General features: G+C 43.5%; 1 protein-coding gene across 3 annotated transcripts in view; it reads right to left on the minus strand.

Moving 5' to 3' along the window:
• Nucleotides 1-2,745: 2,745 nt before the first annotated feature.
• tecta (tectorin alpha) overlaps nucleotides 2,746-19,326 on the minus strand; it is a 35,575-nt gene continuing 18,994 nt past the window's right edge. For 2 of the 3 annotated variants that reach the window (XM_077546632.1, XM_077546623.1), the window contains 19 exons: nucleotides 19,028-19,193; nucleotides 18,532-18,944; nucleotides 17,213-17,783; nucleotides 16,390-17,000; nucleotides 15,275-15,845; nucleotides 13,657-14,285; nucleotides 12,371-13,013; nucleotides 12,045-12,244; nucleotides 10,912-11,292; nucleotides 10,557-10,843; nucleotides 9,355-9,635; nucleotides 9,163-9,273; nucleotides 8,761-8,963; nucleotides 7,527-7,690; nucleotides 7,206-7,454; nucleotides 6,980-7,142; nucleotides 6,813-6,897; nucleotides 6,597-6,716; nucleotides 2,746-5,453 (listed from right to left, as the gene is read on the minus strand). In XM_077546632.1, coding sequence (XP_077402758.1) covers nucleotides 5,371-5,453; nucleotides 6,597-6,716; nucleotides 6,813-6,897; nucleotides 6,980-7,142; nucleotides 7,206-7,454; nucleotides 7,527-7,690; nucleotides 8,761-8,963; nucleotides 9,163-9,273; nucleotides 9,355-9,635; nucleotides 10,557-10,843; nucleotides 10,912-11,292; nucleotides 12,045-12,244; nucleotides 12,371-13,013; nucleotides 13,657-14,285; nucleotides 15,275-15,845; nucleotides 16,390-17,000; nucleotides 17,213-17,783; nucleotides 18,532-18,944; nucleotides 19,028-19,193 — 5,931 coding nt within the window. In that variant the 3' untranslated portion in view covers nucleotides 2,746-5,370. The remainder of the gene's footprint in view (nucleotides 5,454-6,596; nucleotides 6,717-6,812; nucleotides 6,898-6,979; nucleotides 7,143-7,205; nucleotides 7,455-7,526; nucleotides 7,691-8,760; nucleotides 8,964-9,162; nucleotides 9,274-9,354; nucleotides 9,636-10,556; nucleotides 10,844-10,911; nucleotides 11,293-12,044; nucleotides 12,245-12,370; nucleotides 13,014-13,656; nucleotides 14,286-15,274; nucleotides 15,846-16,389; nucleotides 17,001-17,212; nucleotides 17,784-18,531; nucleotides 18,945-19,027; nucleotides 19,194-19,326) is intronic. The other variant, XM_077546624.1, reaches the window with a different exon arrangement.

Raw genomic sequence — 19,326 nt, forward strand, 5'->3', positions numbered from 1 at the left:
ATTAAAAAAATATTTTCGTGTTGGCAGAATGCAAGGAAATAAAAAGCTTATCAGCTTTTACTTTTCGAAACCTCAGCGTCTCGTGTGCAGAGTTTGTGACCTTCGGCTTGGGAGATCTCGCAAATGTTTTCCTTGTGTGTGAACAGTCGCCCAAGTCAATGAGAGAGCGCCTGATATCAATCTTGAAAGCTGCAAAGCAAATGGGGGGGGGTTTGCAACGTTAACTTATTCGCTGCCATTGACGGCTGTAGACGTCAAAAATTAATTTGAACTATATCTATGTAACATTTTTTTCCCATTTTTGTTAAAAAGAGTATAAAAACCTAGAATTTTTTTTTGTATATTTAGAACAGATATAAAATTTGTGATTCATTACGGTTACAAATTTAAATCGCCTAATGCCCCTAATTTATGATTTTTTTTTTTAATAATCTTTTTTTTTTTTAAGAAAATATATATTTTTTATTGTAAATCGTAATTAATCGCATGACTTCACTAGTTAACTCACGATTAATCCCAATTTTTCTATCTGTTCTAATACAATAAAAAAAAAGTCTAGGTTTTCAAACTCTTGTTAACAAAAGTGGGAAAAATGTTTTACTAATAAAAATACTTAAAATGAATTTTTGACGTCTATTGCCGTCAATGGCAGTGAATGAATTAAAAAAAAAAAAAAGATTATTAAAAATTCGGGGCATCAGGCGATTAGAATTTGTAATAGTTAAAATAGAACCGTAATGCGACAAGGAAAACAAAAAAAGTCATAACATTACGAGGGCAAAAAAATCATTATTATAAAAGGAAATTTCTAATGTTGAGAAAAAAGTCATGTTGGTATAAGAAAGTTATTTTACTAGAAGAATATATTGTGAAAACAAAAAAAAGCATACAAATGGTATCTTTTACCTGAAAAAGTCCTTATATTGTGCAAACAAATCAAACAAGTAGTCATGTTATGACTATAAAATGATGAGTGATATCATGTGGCAAAAAAATAGGGATGTATGTTATGTTAATATTACAAGACGATAAGTCGTACTATTATGAGAAAAAAGTGCTAATACACAAATAGTTACACACTCAAAGTAAGCAAAGTGAAAGGCAATCCTAAACTCACTCGCGCGACAATGTTATGTAACCACGGATACATAACCAGATCAAGCTCAACAATGACCAACAAAGGTCAGTCCTTCAATGCAGTGTTTGCACGATAACGTTTTGAGTGTTTTATTTTTATTAACTTGTAAGCAAGACAAGTCCGGCCGCCCACCCGCGCCCGCGCCCGCGCCCGCACCCGCACCCCGACTCGGACACTCCCTCCTCCATACCATACGTGTTAGTAAGCAGAAAATAATTTGACTGACAATCAAGGCACTAACTCAAGTCAAGCCAACAAAACAATGATTGATATGTTTAAAAAATGTACACCGTTACATTTATTTGACCATTGTGACAGTGCATTAGAAATTGGAATACAGTCGACCAATAGGGAAAGTTGCGTGAGCTAGCCAACAACTAGCATACCGCTATTCATGTCGTCGTCACAAAATTGTTTCAGTAGAATAGCAATATTATGAGTTGTCATATTAGGATACTTTTTGTTTTGATATTACGATGGCAAAAAAATCGTAATGTTACAAAAAGAAAAATGCGACGTAATGAGAACAATCGTAATGTTATGAGAAGAAAGTTGTCAGATTATACAAGGTGAAACTAAAATACACCTTGCCAGGTCCAGGTATGCCAGGAACCCTTTAACTCATTCACTGCCATTGACAGCTATGGACGTTAAATTTCATTTGAACTATTTCTTATTAGTTTAACATATTTTTCCATTTTTGTTAACAAGAGTATGAAAACCTGGATTTTTTTTTTGTACATTTAGAACAGATATAAAAACTGTGATTAATCGTGAGTTAATTAGTGAAGTCATGCGATTAATTATGATTACAAATTTTAATTGCCTGTGATGCCCCTAATTTTTAATAATCTTTTCTTTTTTAATATTTTTATTTTATTTTCAATAATCTTTTCTTTTTTAATATTTTTATTTTATTTTTAATAATCTTTTCTTTTTTAATATTTTTATTTTATTTTTAATAATCTTTTCTTTTTTAATATTTTAATTTTATTTTTAATAATCTTTTCTTTTTTAATATTTTAATTTTATTTTTAATAATCTTTTCTTTTTTAATATTTTTATTTTATTTTTAATAATCTTTTTTTTATATAAGAAAAAGGATATTAAAAATTAGGGGCGTCAGGCAATTAATTTTTTAAATGGTAATTAATCGCATGACTTTATGAGTTCACTCACGATTAATCACAAATTTTATATCTGTTCTAATACAATAAAAAAAATTGAGGTTTTAATATTAACAAAAGTGGGAAAAAAAAGTTAAACTAATAGAAATAGTTCAAATGATTTTTTGACGTCTATAGCCGTCAATGGCAGTTAATGAGTTAAAAATCAAAATCAGACAGCATGCGTCAGTTTGGCGGCCCCTCAAGGGGCTGCGGGGCCCGAAACGTCCCTCGCTGGCCAGCAGGCCGGGTGGAAATCCACTGGACTTACGTAAGAGGCTTTGTTGAGGCGATGACACAACTCAGCTGCTATGCATGATTTCTTACTGTTTATATATGGACAAAAGAATCGGGACATACGTTTGACTGGTCGGTCAGGGCCAGTCGACGCTTTCAACGCCGGATGAGTTTGGTGTGGAACAACAAACTGTTAGTCGCTCGCACGGTCAATGAGAACTTTTTATTCAAAAGTTGCATAAAATATTTCTTTCATTGTTTCACAACACACAGACAGTCGGGGGATTGATTGTTCGGGGGGGGGGGGCATTACATCATTAGAGCACACCCCCAAAAATAATATTACAAGGAAAAAAAAGCTTAATAATAATTTGGTGAAAAAATGATGAGAGTTAAGTCATACACCTTTACTGTTATTTTGAGAAAAAAAAAGACAATTTCGAGACAAAAAAATGATGCTATGAAATTTTTCTCACAATTTTGATAAATGTAGAAATGTAGCAACAAAGAAGTTGATGTGAGAATACAGTTGTACTATTACAATTTGTTTTAAAAATCACAAAGTTAAAAGAATAAAGTCAATATTGTAAGGTAAAAGTTGAATACAATTCTGACAAAGAAAACTCTCGAAAAGTTATGAGAATCATTATAAAAAGTAGCACAATTACGAGAATAACATATCGGGGGTGGGGGGGGGATCTTACGAACTTGAGATTAAAGTCTTATGTGATGAGAACAAAGTCATAACATTTCAAGAATAAAGTCACAATGAGTTGTAATATTTCAAGACAAATGTCGAAGAAAATTTTGAGAAAAGAGAAGCCATCGATTTATGAGACATCCAATTTTGTGATGTCAGAATAAAGTCACACTAATACAATAAATAAATGAAATGTTAAAATAATGAATTTGCTATAAACTAAGAAAAAAGGTTGCGTAATTTCAAGAATAAAACCTTTCTAATGCTATATGAATAAAGTTATATGATTTTACAAATAAAGTTCGAAAGTAAGAAATAAGAATACATTTCAGATATATCGGGGGTGGGGGGGGGAATCATACTAATAATAAAATTGTAACATTTCAAGAATAAAGTCACATTGTCATGGGAACGATTTTGAGAATAGCAGGCAATATCCAGAATAAAGTCGCAACATTACGGAATAAAGTCGTATCATAATCACAATTCTTGTCATAAAACCAGACTTTATTCTCGTAATTCTATGACAAATCCAGTTTTTGTACGACCCGAACATGGTTTGCCGTACATCGGGACTGAAAATCGGAAGATTCCGGATCAAATACTGAAAGTTAAAATTGTTAGCATCGTTTTCAAATCAAGAGGAAAGATGATTTCAAGATCACACGCAATGATTCCTTCATAAAAGCGTTCAAAGTGAAAACAAAGCAGCTGAAGAGAAAGCAGACAAGACGTCGTCACGCGCCGTGTTTGGACAACGCGGGAACGTCACGCATGACGGAAAATCCTGAGGTACGGCGTCGTGTTACTAGGCTGACGTCTGTTCAATCCCTCGAGCAAATCAGGGCTGGGGAACCTTTTCTTAATATTACGACCTAACGCTCGCTAAATTACAAACATTTCATTTGTTCTCTATCATAAATTTATGGCTATTCTTGGAAGAAAAAAAAAAATTGTGCTATTATGTGTTTATGCTTGAAAAACGATATATATTTTTTTCTTTTTCTTACAACAAAATCTCAATAATACATTATTTGTGTGAAATTACAATGAAATTATACCTTTTTTTCTTATAAACGAATCTATTTTTGGTCGTAATATGACAAATTAATTCTTGGAAAATGACCACTTTTTTTGTGTTATGACTTCATGCTTGAGAATGATAAATTTCTTCTCAAATATTATTACAATGTTATTTTCACAAAATATGTGTTTCTTAACTCATTCACTGCCATTGACAGCTATAGACTTTAAAAAAATTAAATTTTAACTATTTCTATTAGTTGCATTTTTTTTCCCATTTTTGTTAAGAGTATGAAAACCTAGAATTTTTTTTGTACATTTAGAACAATATAAAATTTGTGATTAATCGTGAGTTAACTAGTAAAGTCATGCAATTAATTAAGATCACAAATTTTAATCGCCTGATGCTCCTAATTTTTAATCTTTTCTTTTAAACAAAACAAAAAAAAGTTTATTTTAAATGTTTAATTATTTAATAATATATATATATTCTAAGACAAGATTATTAAAAATTAGGGGCGCCGGGCGATTCAATTTTGTAATCGTAATTAATCGTATGACTTCACTAGTTAACTCACGATTAATCACAAATTTTATATCTGTTCTAATACAATCAAAAAATGATATGTTTTCATACTCTTAACAAAAGTGGGAAAAAATGTTAAACTAATAGAAATAGTTCAAATGAGTTTTTGACGTCTATAGCTTTTAGCTTTAGCGTTAATATTACGAGTTTATTACACAATATCACTTTTTCACATTTATACTTTTTTCATTTAAGGTTCTGTTTGTGTGTACCCGGTAATATAAAAAAAAAAAAAAGTATTTTGAGGATTTTTGGTTGTAATTTTACAAACATATCGACATATATTTTTTTCATTTATGCTATTTCCCTGAAAATGAGATTCCGCCACCATAGGTTCCCCACCCCTGATTTGGAGGACATATGAAGACTAAAACGCTCGTCCTATAGCGCCACCAAATGATGATGACAGAAAACACACCTGGGAACACTCGATGACTTTAAAGGATAGAATGAGGTGAAAGTAATGAATCAAACTGACATTCTTTTGTGTGTTCAAGTCTTTTCTGTGTGCAGTTCTACGTCAGCGAAGGAGAAGCAGGTGCGCGGGAATCGCGGCGCTCAGCAGGAGGCGCGCAGATGCGAGTCTGCAGCTGGAACTCGAAGCTAGGACATCAAAACAACAACAACAACAACATGAAGAAATGATGCTGCAGTTTTTTCTCTCCATGTTTGCACTTTTACTGTGCGGTTACCTTGATTCAAGAAAGAGTGCCCCCTAGCTTACAAGTTAAGAGCCATCGCTAGGTAGCTAACAAAATTTTTTTTGCTTTTGAGTTACGAGCAAAATCGGGTACGAGTGAGCTTCGCAACATCTGGCGGCCAACATCAGTTCAAGGGGCAACAAAAATAATAATCAGAAACCGCAAGTATGATAAGTTTAAAAATGATTGAGCAGTTCGGTGTCAATCTTTAGGGCGCTAGCATGTTAGCGAGTGCTAAACTAATAAAACTAACTCGTTTTTTTTTTTTTTGCACAATTATTTTTATTTAGCCAAATTTCAGTTTTCTAACTACAGTTAGAAAATGAGCGCAGAGATGAGAAAGCGCACTCTATCCTTTAAATTCGGGCTTGAAAACCTTGAGAAACATTAGCAAGGTACGCTTGAGTTAACTCAGTGAAGCAGTACAAAGAGTAGCGCAACGTACCTCCATTTACAAGTGACGCAATTTTTCGAGTTTTTTCGAGCTCTGAAACATCACCCGGCTGATTTGTTTGTCTTAAGTTGTTTGCAAAATACATAGCGCTAAGGGTGGCAGCTAACTTTACGACAAGCAGCAGATAGTGAACACATTTTCGGAAAAAAAAACATGGCAGCTGCTTTTTTTCAGGCTTTTTATTGGCATTCCTAATTTAATTTTAAACACGAAATTAGACTACATTCAACCAAGCCCCATAGCTTATGAAAGTCTGCTAGCTTAATGCTAACGCACAATGCAAAATGGCATAGACTAATAAAATTAGCATTAATGTTACAGTAGTTTTAAGCAGCTGATATTTGAAAACAATGCAGCAACATGTCACGGAAAGATTCTTTATCCTCTGTAAAGAATGGCTAATATTATAAGCGCTTTACATTCTATGTCTTTATGATATCATTGTATATTTTCATAAACATGTACCATGCTATTTGATAACATTTTTGGTGTGTTTTTTTTTTAGGGAGGGCTGTAACAGATTTGTTGATGATTTGAGTTATAAGCATGGTCACGGAACGAATTGGGCTCGTAAATCAAGGCAGCACTTACTCCGACAGGTCTTCCTGTCCGCTTGCAGCGTCCCCGTGACGCAGCTGCAAACCGCACCGCTCGCCTTACTGGTGCACATCTGCTCACACCCGCCGTTGTCCTCCTCGCACCAGTCCGCCGCTGACGCAATTTCACAATCGCAAATTTGAACGGATACAAAATGGGCAAGCATAAAGTGAACGGAAAAATAGGGCCGAATAACGCAATAAAAAATACCTTGTCTTCGAATGGGCCCAACACTGAGTATGTGATCTTTGAGCGTCCTCTCCTTGGACGACATCCTCCTCTTGGGCGGACAATTCTGCACGCACGAACTTCCTTTTTAACACTTGACAACTTGCGGGCGGCGCGCTCGATGCTTGAGGCGAACGCATCCCCCTCACCACTTTGCAGGCGTGCCTTTCGGCGTCGCACAGCGAAACGTCGCAGTGCAGGTGCACCTCGTCGTAGTCGCCGATGAACTTGAAGACGGTGACGTGGAAGCGGCAGGTGAGCGACACGCCGTTCTCCGCCATGCCGATGGTGTTGTCCTTGATGTTGGGACACCTGAGGAGGGTGAGCAAGAGGTTGAGGATTTCAAAAATATTTTCGGGATCATCACTTATTTACCCTCGCTCGATGATGACGTAGCGCAGTCGATCGCTGCTGTTGCGCGACGGCGTGGCCCAACACATGTTGACGACCAGGATGAGCTGGTTTCCGTCCGCGCCCTCCACGAAGACGCCCACGTAGAGGACGTCCCTCGTGCTGAGGACCACCTCGCCCTCCCTGTATGGCTGGCGGTACGAGGCGTTCTTGTACAACGCCATCTTGGTCATGAAGTTGCCCGCTTGGGTGGCCAGGGTGAGGTTAATCACGCTGGGGGAGGAAAAGCAAAGTCATCCAACCCGTCTGGATGCAGGATTTACGTCTACGAGCTAACCGGTGAACCTGAGTATGGGTTTGAGGACCGTCTCCAGCGAGATCTTCAGGTCCAGCTCGTAGGCGCACGAGAACTCCACGTTGATGGTTTTGTCCCGAGTGATGACGTTGCCTGTGTTGTTGACGCTCTCGATCCACACCGTGTTTTTGTACGTGATGTGAGTGCCGTTTGACTGTCAAAACAAAAGTCAATTCAGTTGTCTTGCAATACCACATGGAACCTCCAGAGGCAACACAGAATGAGAAATGAACAGCAGTCAGTGTTGTTGTTCTGACTTTTTGGCTCGTCTCACGAGACACAGTGAATCACCACTACTAACCAACTAATAATTGTGTGTAAGCCTGCTAACGAACGCTACCTCACATGCTAACTAGACAGTGATAGAACTAACCTTACTAATTAAATAGCTAGCTAAATAGTTAACAAACTAAGTTACAGGCTAGGTAACTAGATTGCTAACTGAGAAACTTGCTAACTACCTGACTGACAGACCAAACAAAACAACCACCCAATCTCACTATGTAGCTATGTAGTGTATATTATAGCTACAAATACAAGTGAACTAACAGCAGTGATCTATCTAAATACCGAGCAAGATACCAAGCTAGCTAGCATCTATCTGGCTACATAGCAAACTGCCTGTTCCGCTTGCTAGCCACATTATCGCTATGTAACTATCTAAAAATCTTATTAGCCACCTAGCGAACCTACGATATGGAGGTAGGTAACTCTCAAACTCACCAACTTACCGGTTTCAAGTTAACTGATCTACAAATCAACCTAATGGCATAAGTAGCTAGCTACGTACTAACTAGCTAGCTAAGTAGTTAGGGTGGCTTACTAATTTGCTATTTATTACCCTAATAACTGGTTAGCTTTACAACTAGCTAATTAAGTATTTGGCTAATTACTCTACACAATGTAAACTGAAAGAAAAACAAAACGAAAACAGCAGTCAGTTGAAACTTAAAAATAAAAAAAATGAAATACCTAATGAAATTTAGGATTTGAAAACACGTAGATAATAGTTTTTGCCTATTTCGGCAAACTAACAAAATAATAAACAAATGACTATTGGCTACTAACTCATAAATACTTGTGGAACTAACCAGCAAATGTACTAAACAGCACATATAAGGGTTTCATAGGACAAAGTGCTAAATATTTAAGACATAAAGAAATTGGTAAAAAGTCACTATAACATCATCAAAGAACACTCATTTTGAATAACTGTGAACTGACGTGCACAATGGAGCCGCAGTGTCCTTTCGTGTTGTTGATGTGGAAGGAGATGTAGTCCTCGCCCTCCACGCCGGCGCAGCGTTGGTCGTTGACGCGCACGTCGCCGCGCTGGAAGCCCAGTTGGAAGAGCTTGCACTTGGAGATGGACACCTCCATCACGGCGGGCTTGCACGTCACCTCCGCCTCGATTACGTCGTCGTCACCTGACAAACACATTTGACAAGAGACACAACCATCAGGCTACATGGCAATGGCCTGCATCATATTCTATGGCACAACGCATGGAGAGTTCGTTCAAAATAGCGAGGTTTGCTCCATACGAGCTAGCAGCTGATATGACGCAATAGACCCAAGCAGTGGATCGTTCTCTTTTTGACCCAACAGTTTCTAGAATGAGCTCACCTTCATGTCTGACAGGTAGCTCGGGACATCCACACAGGTCGCCACCATTCTCCAGCTCGCACGTGAAGTTTGTGCAGGTCTCTGTCGCGCAGGGGTCGTAGATCCATTCTGCTAAAAACACGGTCCGACGCGCAATGTGAGCTGCCACGTGCACCCAAACACGTACACGCGTGCGCACGCATGGCTTCTTACAGCAGTTCTCTTGCGCGATCCACTTGGTGGTGAGGGCGCCCATGGAGCGGCAGGCCTCGGCGTAAGCGGCCAGCGAGCCACACACTTGGGCGCCGCGCCGGTTGTAGCAGCCGTCCAGGTAGCAGGACCGGTAGAAGGGCCGCGGGTCCAGCAGGCCGTGGCACGGCTGGAAGAAACCTTTGGGTTCGGTCAGCTTCAGGCACATGTCCTCGCGCTGCAGCGCCAGCACGGCTGCATTGTCGCACGACTGGGCCAGCGCCACGTACTGGGTCTCGTCGCACCTGGAGGACAATTGGGGTTGGGGGGGCAATACAACAAAATGTCTTGTTACAAGAGTAAATTCCAATGTTCTGACCCTCTTAGTAACAACACACTACTGTTTACTGCTACCGGGTGTTATTCCCCAAATCGCCACTAGATAGAGCCATAGAAAGACATATTACTAAAAAGTCTACACATCCTAGTTCAAATGGAATATTTTTGTCATACACAAAAATGACAATGAACTTCGCAAAATTAGCCAAAACAAATTGAAAAAAAAAAAGTTTTTACTTTAGTAAAGGAGTTGAATCAGTATGTCTTTAATCAGTCTTTTTAAAGAAAATAACACACAAAAAAACACACCAAAATCGGGCATAAAAATAAAATGCAAAAAAATTGCCAAAATTTCACAACATTTGCAAAAAAATAAAAATATACAAAATGATACTAGTAAATGCTAGAAATTCACAAAACCGTGCATAAGTTAACAAAAAAATCACTCCTAATAATTTCACAACATTCGCAAAAAAAATAATACAAAATGATACTGTAAATGCTAGAAATTCACAAAACCGTGCATAAGTTCACAAAAAAATCACCCCTAATAATAACTAAAAATCCACACACACAAAAACTCCACAAACACATAAATAGCAAAAATATGGCTAAAATTTCAAACAATGTCTGTACTTTGTTTTACTGTTACTTAAGTAAAGAAGTCTAAACAGTACTTCTATTTTTTTTTTTTACTTAAGACAAAAAATGAAGTGAAGATGAAAAATCACAAGAAATATCATCCTCGAAAAATCTAAATACTTTTGCTAAAATTTCAAAATTTTGCAAAACAAAACACATAAAAAACGTGCTCAAATTGAACAAAAACTGTAAGGAGAGTCTTTTCTTAGTGCGAGGACTTTGTATCGTCAATGCTCATCACGCACCTGTCTTGCATGCCGTTGGTCTTCCAGCTCTGGGCGAGCTCCAGAGCGCTGGCGGCCGCCCTGCCCGTGGAAGTGATGTAGTCGTCGCCGGGGTCGCCGTTGAAGTTGCCGCACAGTCCGCACAGCTTGTCCTGCAGCCTCGCGCCCATGCTGACGCTCAGCGTGTTGAAGCGGTTGTAGCGCACCCGGATGTCCTGCGGCGAGTCGATGTCGATGAAGCCCTCCGACGCCGACAGGCGCGTCATCAGACCCGTCACGAACGGCACCGACACCGGGGTGCCGTTCACCTGCGCCGACCCCGTTGGTTGTAAGCAGCGCCGCCGTACGTGAGGAAATACGGCGCTCAGTTACCCACCTTGACCGTGTTGCCCGAGACGAGGATGTTCTCCTCGTTGATGTAGAGGTAGACGTGGGAGATGGTGGTGAGGTTGGGCGCGCTCCACTTGTCGAAGTTGGCGATGAGCTGGAAGGAGAGGTCGGGCAGCTTGTGGCAGTTGGTGGACAGCACGAAGGAGCAGGAGGCGGGCAGGCGCAGCGAAGCGCCGTCGAAGGTCTTGAACACGCCGCCGCCCGACGCCACGCACTGCTGGGAGCGTCGCGGGAAACAGCCGCGCACGCCGTGGCGCAGGCCGCACTCCTCGTCCGCCTTGCAGCGCCGCGGGTCGCACTGGACCAGGTTGCGGCCGATGCACTGGCAACGCTTGCTGCAATCGGCGTTCCAGAACAGCTGTTTGGGCTACAAAACAAACACAAAAAAAAATCAAAATATTGGATTCAACACCTTTAATTTGTTGCTGCACATATTCTGTAATGGCTGTAATGTAAAGGCTTCTGCAAATAACGTTCGATAAATTTTCAAGAAGTCAAAAAAATTTGAATTCAGGAAAACAATCACTAAAAATCACCATCATCAAAATAGATTGCAAAAATTGAGAAAAAAAAATCACAAAAACAAAATTTCAGCAAATGATTGAAGAAAAAATCCCCCCCAAAATCCACTGAAGTTTTTACAAAGTTATTATTTTTTTTTAAAAATGTTTTACAATTATTTTAATTACAACAAAAATAAAACCCTACAAAGCTTTTGCAAAAGAAAACAAAAAAATCATAACATGTCAGTACAATGTAGTTTTTGTTGTTGCAAAAATAGGCAACTAGCAAGAAATCAGTAAATACAGCAAGGCAGGATTATATTAGAAGCCTGCAAATTCAGAAACCCCCCCAAAGACCCCCCCCCCCCCCAAATCACAGAAATAAGCTAAAATTTGCATGGGAAACACCCAAATAATAATGAGGAGAGGGGGGGGGATCGCCTTTCACAAATAATTGCAAAAAAGCTACAAACATGAAAAATCACTACACCCCCCCCCCCCCAAAAAAAAAAGGCTTTTGCTTTTTGTAGCTATGCTAAGCGCTAAAAACTTCCTATCCAAATTGCCTTGGGACTGATGGGCACAGACGATGTTACAACACCGAGTGTCACACGACCTCATAGTATTTGCCGTCAGTGTAGCAGCCGCAGTCTTGAGGCAGGATGCAGCTCTTGCCGTTCAGGACGTAGCCCTGGTCACAGTGGCAGCCCTCAACGCAGTCCTGGCTGCAGTCCCTCTGGCCGCGGGCGGGGGCACACTGGGGCGGGCAGGCCGGCACGCATCCGGAGTAGTGGCTGTTCGGCGGACACCTCTGGACTGCGATCAGGCGGGTTCGATATATGGTATCATACAGACTCATTTCAAGGTGACATATTTAGCACATTTTCCCACAATTCATACTCCAGATGAGAATAAGAGTGTGTCGCTGTCGATCGTACTCACCACACGGCGCGTCGTGCCTCCAGCTGGTTATAGGTACCCGTTGCGTCTGACAGGTGGTAGCGTAGGCCAGCAGCCAGCTGCAAACGGTTTCTTGAGCACCACCATCCAAGCAGATATCCCGCAGGCAGCCTTGGTAAAAGAACTCTGGCGACACCTTGCTGTGACAGCGTGCAAACGCACCCTCTCGATCAGCCATCAGGCCGCACAGCCTCGCCGCTTCGGGCTCCGGGAACACGTAGAGACCGTCTCGCAGACGCAAGCGGAGTTCGCGAGTGCGGTCGTCGTCCGCGTCGCCGTTGTCGTCGGTCAAAGCAATAGCGCCATCGTCCGGGGGGTTTTTATCCTCTGGGCCGCACCTCGGACACGAGTTGCCGCAGCCCACCTGGCAGAACGCTTCCCTCACAGCCCAGGTTGCGCCCCAGTCATCGGCGCTGTGGGTGGCCGGGGATGAGGGCAAGACCCCACAGAGGCCGCAAGATGCGCTGTAGAGTTGACGGGGCAAAGTCAACAGAAGTAGCGTGTTCCAGTCGAAGGCCACCTTGAGGCCGAAGTCCGTCTCCAGGATGAGTAGCGAGCCCAAAGTGTAGATGGCGACCTTCCCCAGACCGAGTTTCACAGGAACGTGCAAGCGCTCCTGATTTACCTGAATGAACAAAGACCAATGTTAAAATATGCTACATTTTGATGTTTTTCCACAAATTGATAATATTGGTCAGTTAGAGAGCCCAGGGTTATTCATTTGGTTAAAAATGAATAGCAAGTTGAGGTGGCTTGGGCATCTGGTTCGGATGCCTCCTGGACGCTTCCCTGGAGAAGTACTCCAGGCATATCCCACCGGCGGGACGACCCAGAACATCTGGAATAGCTGGTTGAAGGAGCTGGGGAGAGGGATGTCTGGGCTTCCCTGCCAAAGCTGCTGCCCACGCGACCCGATCCCGGATTAAGCGGTAGACAATGAATGGATTGATGGATGGAAAAATGAATAGCGGTAATGATTCAGTGTGTAAGAAAGCACATAAGAAAGCAAGCCAAGTGCATGCCCATTCATTTCCACCTATTGAGCTTCTTCATCATCTCATTGTTATTCATTAGCTCACTCATGGCTACAAGACCCTTGGAAAAGAGTTTGGGAAGATGACTTAACATTTGGGAAGGTGTTGTGTTGATGTTGATGTGCAATGTTATATGATAGCAACGCAAGCAATTTTGACACAAGGATTCCTGCCCGATAGTGACAGGGGTTCAATATGCACTCTCTGTACCATGATCTTTCATTATCGACTCACCGTGGCGGTGTTCTTGTAGCCTCGCGACACCTCGATCTCAAAGTCAAATACTTCCAGCATGAAGCCTCTCACCCAAACTGCTTGGCCTGTGTCCCTCTCCTCATTAAGAACTAATAATTTAAAGGGAGGCAAGCTTCCAGTCATGTTTGCGCTGTCCCTGCTCCCACAGTGGGTGGTGGCCAAGCTCAGGCTACAAGAGCTCTGCAGCTCAAAAGGGACACCGCTGAATGGCAGGAAGTGGCCATAACCGGCCGCCACGCAAAGGGCATCGGTGCGAGGCCTGCAATAGTACAAGCCGCCGTCCTCCTGACAGTACTCCTCGGGGTGGCACGGCGCCGCCATGCAATACACACTGTTGTCCGAACTGTTGCAGTAGCAGCGCTCCAGACAGTCCCGGTCTGTCCAGAAAGTGTGGTTGGCGGGCAGCCGGCGGTCAAGGTCGGGGCTGGCGCAGCCGCAGTCGGAGCGGGCCACGCACGAGCCGTCCCGCAGGGCAAAGCCGTCCTTGCAGCGGCATCCCTCGCCGCACGGCAAAGGGCACAGCACGTCAGACTCGTCCAGGCTGGAGCACGTCAGCGGGCAAGCGCTGACACATTCTTCAAAGTCACTGTTGGCTGGACAAGGAAGAGCTGGGACAGGGCAGGAAGAGAGAAGCCAATTATTCCTTGAGCGAATGCTGAGAGATGAGCATTCACATTACTGATTTTGTGTATTAAAACCTGGAATTCACGAAGGGTACGTTTACGCTACGTTCTCGATGCCATGGCAACCCTATTTGCCAGAAACGTAGTCTGACATGGGTTCTGACCATTCAAGTCTTGAGCCCGCAGTTTATCACAGTCAATTGAAAGGTATAGATAGTATTTACATGACGTCATGCGCCCCACATTGTTTGCCGTTCACTGGTCCATGGAATGTCGAGTGGGAACGGAAAAAGAAGTGTCCGGAATTGAAAAGATCAATCGAAAGGATTTCCAACTGACGAAGTCTACCAAAGTGTGTTCTGACCATTTGGATTAAGGTTAAGTGTCATTGTAAGATGGTAAAAATGCTTTTAACCATAATACGATCCAGATGTATGCGATCCGCTAGCCGTGACTCGCTTTGGCTAAATATAGATCTGGTGGTCAAGTGGTGACCTGGTGGTCTGGTGGTTTAAAAATAACCCTTCTTCACCTCAAATTCACAAATGATAAATGCACACAGTAACCAATAAAAGCTGAAAGTATAGAAGACGCAAGAATGTCCGTGTTTTGGGATCGAGCCATCCTACCTCATAGCATACGTGATGGCTGGCTAGTAACATTGACAAATGTTTGTAATCCAATCGATTCCCCTCATGAAACGTTTCAACAAGTACCAATGCAAGGAGTATTGAATTGAGCTAAACCTTCCGTATACGTCTTGCTTAGTAACGAGAATGGCATTAATCAATAACAAAAGAACATTCGATGTAAACACAATAGAAACACAGCTGAGCTCGCTGGAAAGTTGACCCACCATGAGGGGCCGACTCGCGATCCTGTGACGTCAACGAATACTATCTATACACCGTACCCACAAAACAAAAGAGTGCTTAACCAAAACATTCAAGCGGCTTTGCCGATTCTCTACTTACGGCAGTTGGTGGCTGTCCTCCAGGATGTGAGGACCACCTGAGCATCCTGGCAGGCGGCGGCGTAAGCTTGCAGCGAGGAGCACAACGCCAAGCGGTTACCGTCCTTCACGCACATGTTGTACAAGCAGTTCCGGAAAAATGGCGACGGGTTGACCACACCGTGACACGCCGCGAAAGAACTGTTGCCTGGGTCGTTGATGTTGCCGCAAATCCACGGACTCTGGAAGAGGCGCAAATCCGTGCACATACGGTACAAGTCATCGCAGTCTCCATTGCAGGTGATGTCGTCTGCGATGGAACGCCAGCCTTCCGAGAACTGCGAGGCAGACTCCGCCAGGCGTCCGTTTGGGAGGCGGAAGTCATCGGCGGGATCGTCGTTAAACACTCCGCACAGGCCGCAGGTGACATTATAGAATGCGGTGGAGAGGGAAATGTTGATGGATCCCCGTTGTGTGTAGTGAACGCGAAGATGGCCACGAGACTCGACCACCGTGGCATTACCCGACGCTCTGTAGACCTTTACGGTCTGCGTCGGATGGACGTAAGGGAGGGAGATGAGTTCACCGTTGACCTGGGACACAAAAACAGATCATCAGGCGGACATTGATGGTTGGGACTGGGGATCTCAAAGTATTTGGGTCCAGGAAGGTACAACGTCCTATGTCCTCATAATATATAAGTCACCGGCTCAGTGTGTCTGGGCTGTTACGTCTTCCACCACCAATACCCGCTCCCTCCCACAAGTCTTCTAGAATCTAGATGTTTGGGTTAGAGGTTTTTTTTTCCCCCACTGTGTCCCTTCCCTTATAAAAGCATAGTTTGGGGCTTGTTTTTTCCCCTTCCCCTTCTTTATGTTTCTTTGTCAAGCTTCCTGTTCTGTCTCCCTCTGTTGGACAAACGGGACACCGGCTGGCTGACTTTCACAGATTAATATTCATCGTTTGTTAATAGGGAAAAGAGCTGCGACTACTATTAAACTGAGAAAAAAAAACACCCCCCAAAGTTAGAAATTTGTCCCTCAAGTAAGTTATTGATCCACAAAACTGCTCCACAAAGAAAAAACGGAATAATGCAGCACAATTGATTATTTATATACGGCCAAACACTCTACTCACCTTTACCGTTTCTAAATCCAGCCCTCCCACTTGAACCTCCAGGCTAGCAACCGTAACTACCACAGGTCTTTTCCAAGCAGGGCCTTTGTTCACCAGCCGTCTGCCTAGCTTCACCTCCAGCATTGAGCCATTAGCTGGCACAGCGCCACACAGCCTCAGCAGGTAGTAGGAGCTGTCATCTGGGAACAGCAGGAAGGCGCCGTCAAAGGATGATGTCACAGCGTTCGGAGCGATTGAACACAGCCCCTCCCGGCGAGGGTAGCAACCCAGCGCGCCCACCTCCGCCGTGCACACCTCGCCCTCCTTGCAAGAATCGTTGACGCAAGAGATTTCGCCCGCGGCCGCGCAGGTGCAGCGGAGGCTACATTCGCCTTCTTTGCCGTCGGGGCCGGCCCAAAAAGTGTCATTGAGGGGATAATAGAGGCCATTGTGCTCACAGCCGCAGTCGTCACGCTGTACGCAATAGCTGCCGCTAAGGACGTAGTCTTGGTCACACTGGCAGCCCTCTGTGCAAGGGTGGGCACAGTACAAGGGAGCGGTGATATCCGAGCAGGAGGCTGGACAGGCGCTGGTGCACACTTGGTAGTGGCTGAACGGCGGACACGTCAGGGCTGAGATACAACAAGAGCGGAGAAACCGGGTCATTCTCATGGCACAGAAAGAAAAAAAATATGGTGGCTAGAGAATGGAATTTCTGTCAAAAGTGCATGTCAATGCTAGAGTTCACAATGAACTGAAATGGTCTGAATTTTTTAAAATGTGTTGGTTGGAATCGGTTGACAAATGTGGAAAGAAGTAAATGTAGAAAATATCTGCAACTCACCACAGAAAGTGCGAGTCCTCCAGGGACGGATGGTGACGCCCAGCGCCTGGCAGGCCAGAGCGTAGGCCTGGATGGCTTGGCACAGTGTGGTGATGTTGTCCTTGTTGCTACACATATCAAAGATGCAACTAAACACAAAAGCGGTAGGATCCACCACGGCTCTGCAGTCCCTGAATGGCCCGTCTGTTTTGTTTATGAGTCCGCAGTAGTCTGGACCGAAGAAGAATGCCTCCGTTAGCGCGTCACACACGCTGCAATTGTCCACACAACCGTCAGTGCAATGCCAGTCGGCGCCCTCCGCTCGCCAGCCGCCGCCAAGCTCGGCCACAGTTTCTGCAAGGGTGCCGTCAGGAAGGACGGGATCGTCGGAGGGGTCATCGTTGTAGTTCCCGCAGAGGCCGCACGTGTTGTTGAAGTAAGAGCTCGGCAGAGAGATGGAGGCGTAGTGCTGGCCGTCGTACGTCACCAGGAGTCCAAAGTCTGTTTCCAAAGCAACAGCCACTCCGGACTTGTAGACTCTGACAGCACCGAGCTCAAGCTGGACCGGTAAAGTCTTCACCAAGCCATCCACCTAGAGAGATCAGGACATAAGATTCTCAGTCACCCGGGGTATGTTCATCCTCAAATGGTGGACGACCCACATGATGTCTACTTTGCTTGTTGACTCTGGAAAGTCATATTTGATTCATTTGTGCAGAAAAATCCAATCAACAGATTCTAAGCCACCTATGTCTTGGTAATCCTCAAAGACTGGAAGGCAACTGGACTACTACGTACTTGGTTGTCGAGTTCGGATATAGTCTTTTGAGGAAGACTAGACGAATAGATTCTCAGTCATGCATTTCTTGGTCATCCTCAAAATTTCAAGGAGACTAACTGGACTTCTTCTTGGTTGTTGAACCCAAAAATAAGTCAAGTTACTTCGATTTACCTTTTGAGAAAGATCAGTAGTAGGCTCTCAGCCACCCATGTCGTGCTCTTCTTGGTTGTTGACCCCAAAACTAGAAATATGGTCACCTTCGAATTATCGTTTAAGTAAAATAAGATGATGAGATGGAAATGATAAAACAATTGTCTATCAAATTTGGGCCAGAGGTGAAGAACGCCCCAGACTGGTTGCCACCCAATTAACATCACGACAATTGAGAGTCTCTAGCTGACCAAATATTGGAACATGAGGAAACCAAGTTGCGATTTCAAGCCAGAACCTGAACTGAATGAGGAAATTGCAATCCACAAAACTAAAATCGATGTCTTAGATTAGATCAAATTAGGATTAGGACTCCATAGAGAATGGAATAGGACTATCGATTACTCACTTTAACAGTTCCCAAACTTCCTTTCTGCAACGTGACTCGGTGACTGTAGACCTCCACGGTTACGTCTCTCAACCAGGAGACTGCAGGCACGCCACGGTCCTCGTTTTTGGCTTCCACGCTGAAGAAGGGCAGCCCTGCCGCTTCCCAACATGGTCGAGCCAGAAGGTAGGTACAGGTTCCTTGAAAGTGGTAGAGCAGACCGTCGAAGGTGTGGTAGTGGGGGTCGCCGAACACCACGCAGGTGCTGGTGCGGGTGGGCTGGCAGTAGAAGGCCCCTTCCTGCTGCTCGCAGGTCTCCAGCTGGCCGCAGGGTGCATCTTGGCAGAGCACCTCGTTATCGACGTCGAGACAGCGGCATCGTTGCGAGCAGCGCTCCGACAACCAAAACACCTCTCCTCGTCTGTAAAAACGACCTAGAGAAGATGTAGAATAAAAACTTTTTTAAAGATTGTGAATAGAGATCAGTGTTTTGGCCAGCAGAGAAGATCCAACTTGCCGTTGTAGCTGCAGCCATTGGCGGGATCGATCAGCTCCGGGTCAACGCGGAACAACCAGCGTCCAGGAATGTTCACATTGGTAGTCTGTTCAATGTTGACCACATCATTGGACCGCGAACCCGGCAGATTCAAGAAGTGTCCAATTTCCCCGCCATTAAAACCTGACTGGAAAGGCGGGATGACTGTCAGGCGGACTTTGTCATCTGCTTGCATACACGGGATCCTCGGTTTATGACAGAGTTCCGTTCCTATCACAGTGCCGTAAACTGGATGTTGGGACTGTCAGAAACTGAGGAGC

Source organism: Vanacampus margaritifer, chromosome 16 (assembly GCF_051991255.1).
Source record: "Vanacampus margaritifer isolate UIUO_Vmar chromosome 16, RoL_Vmar_1.0, whole genome shotgun sequence".
NCBI lineage: Eukaryota > Metazoa > Chordata > Actinopteri > Syngnathiformes > Syngnathidae > Vanacampus > Vanacampus margaritifer.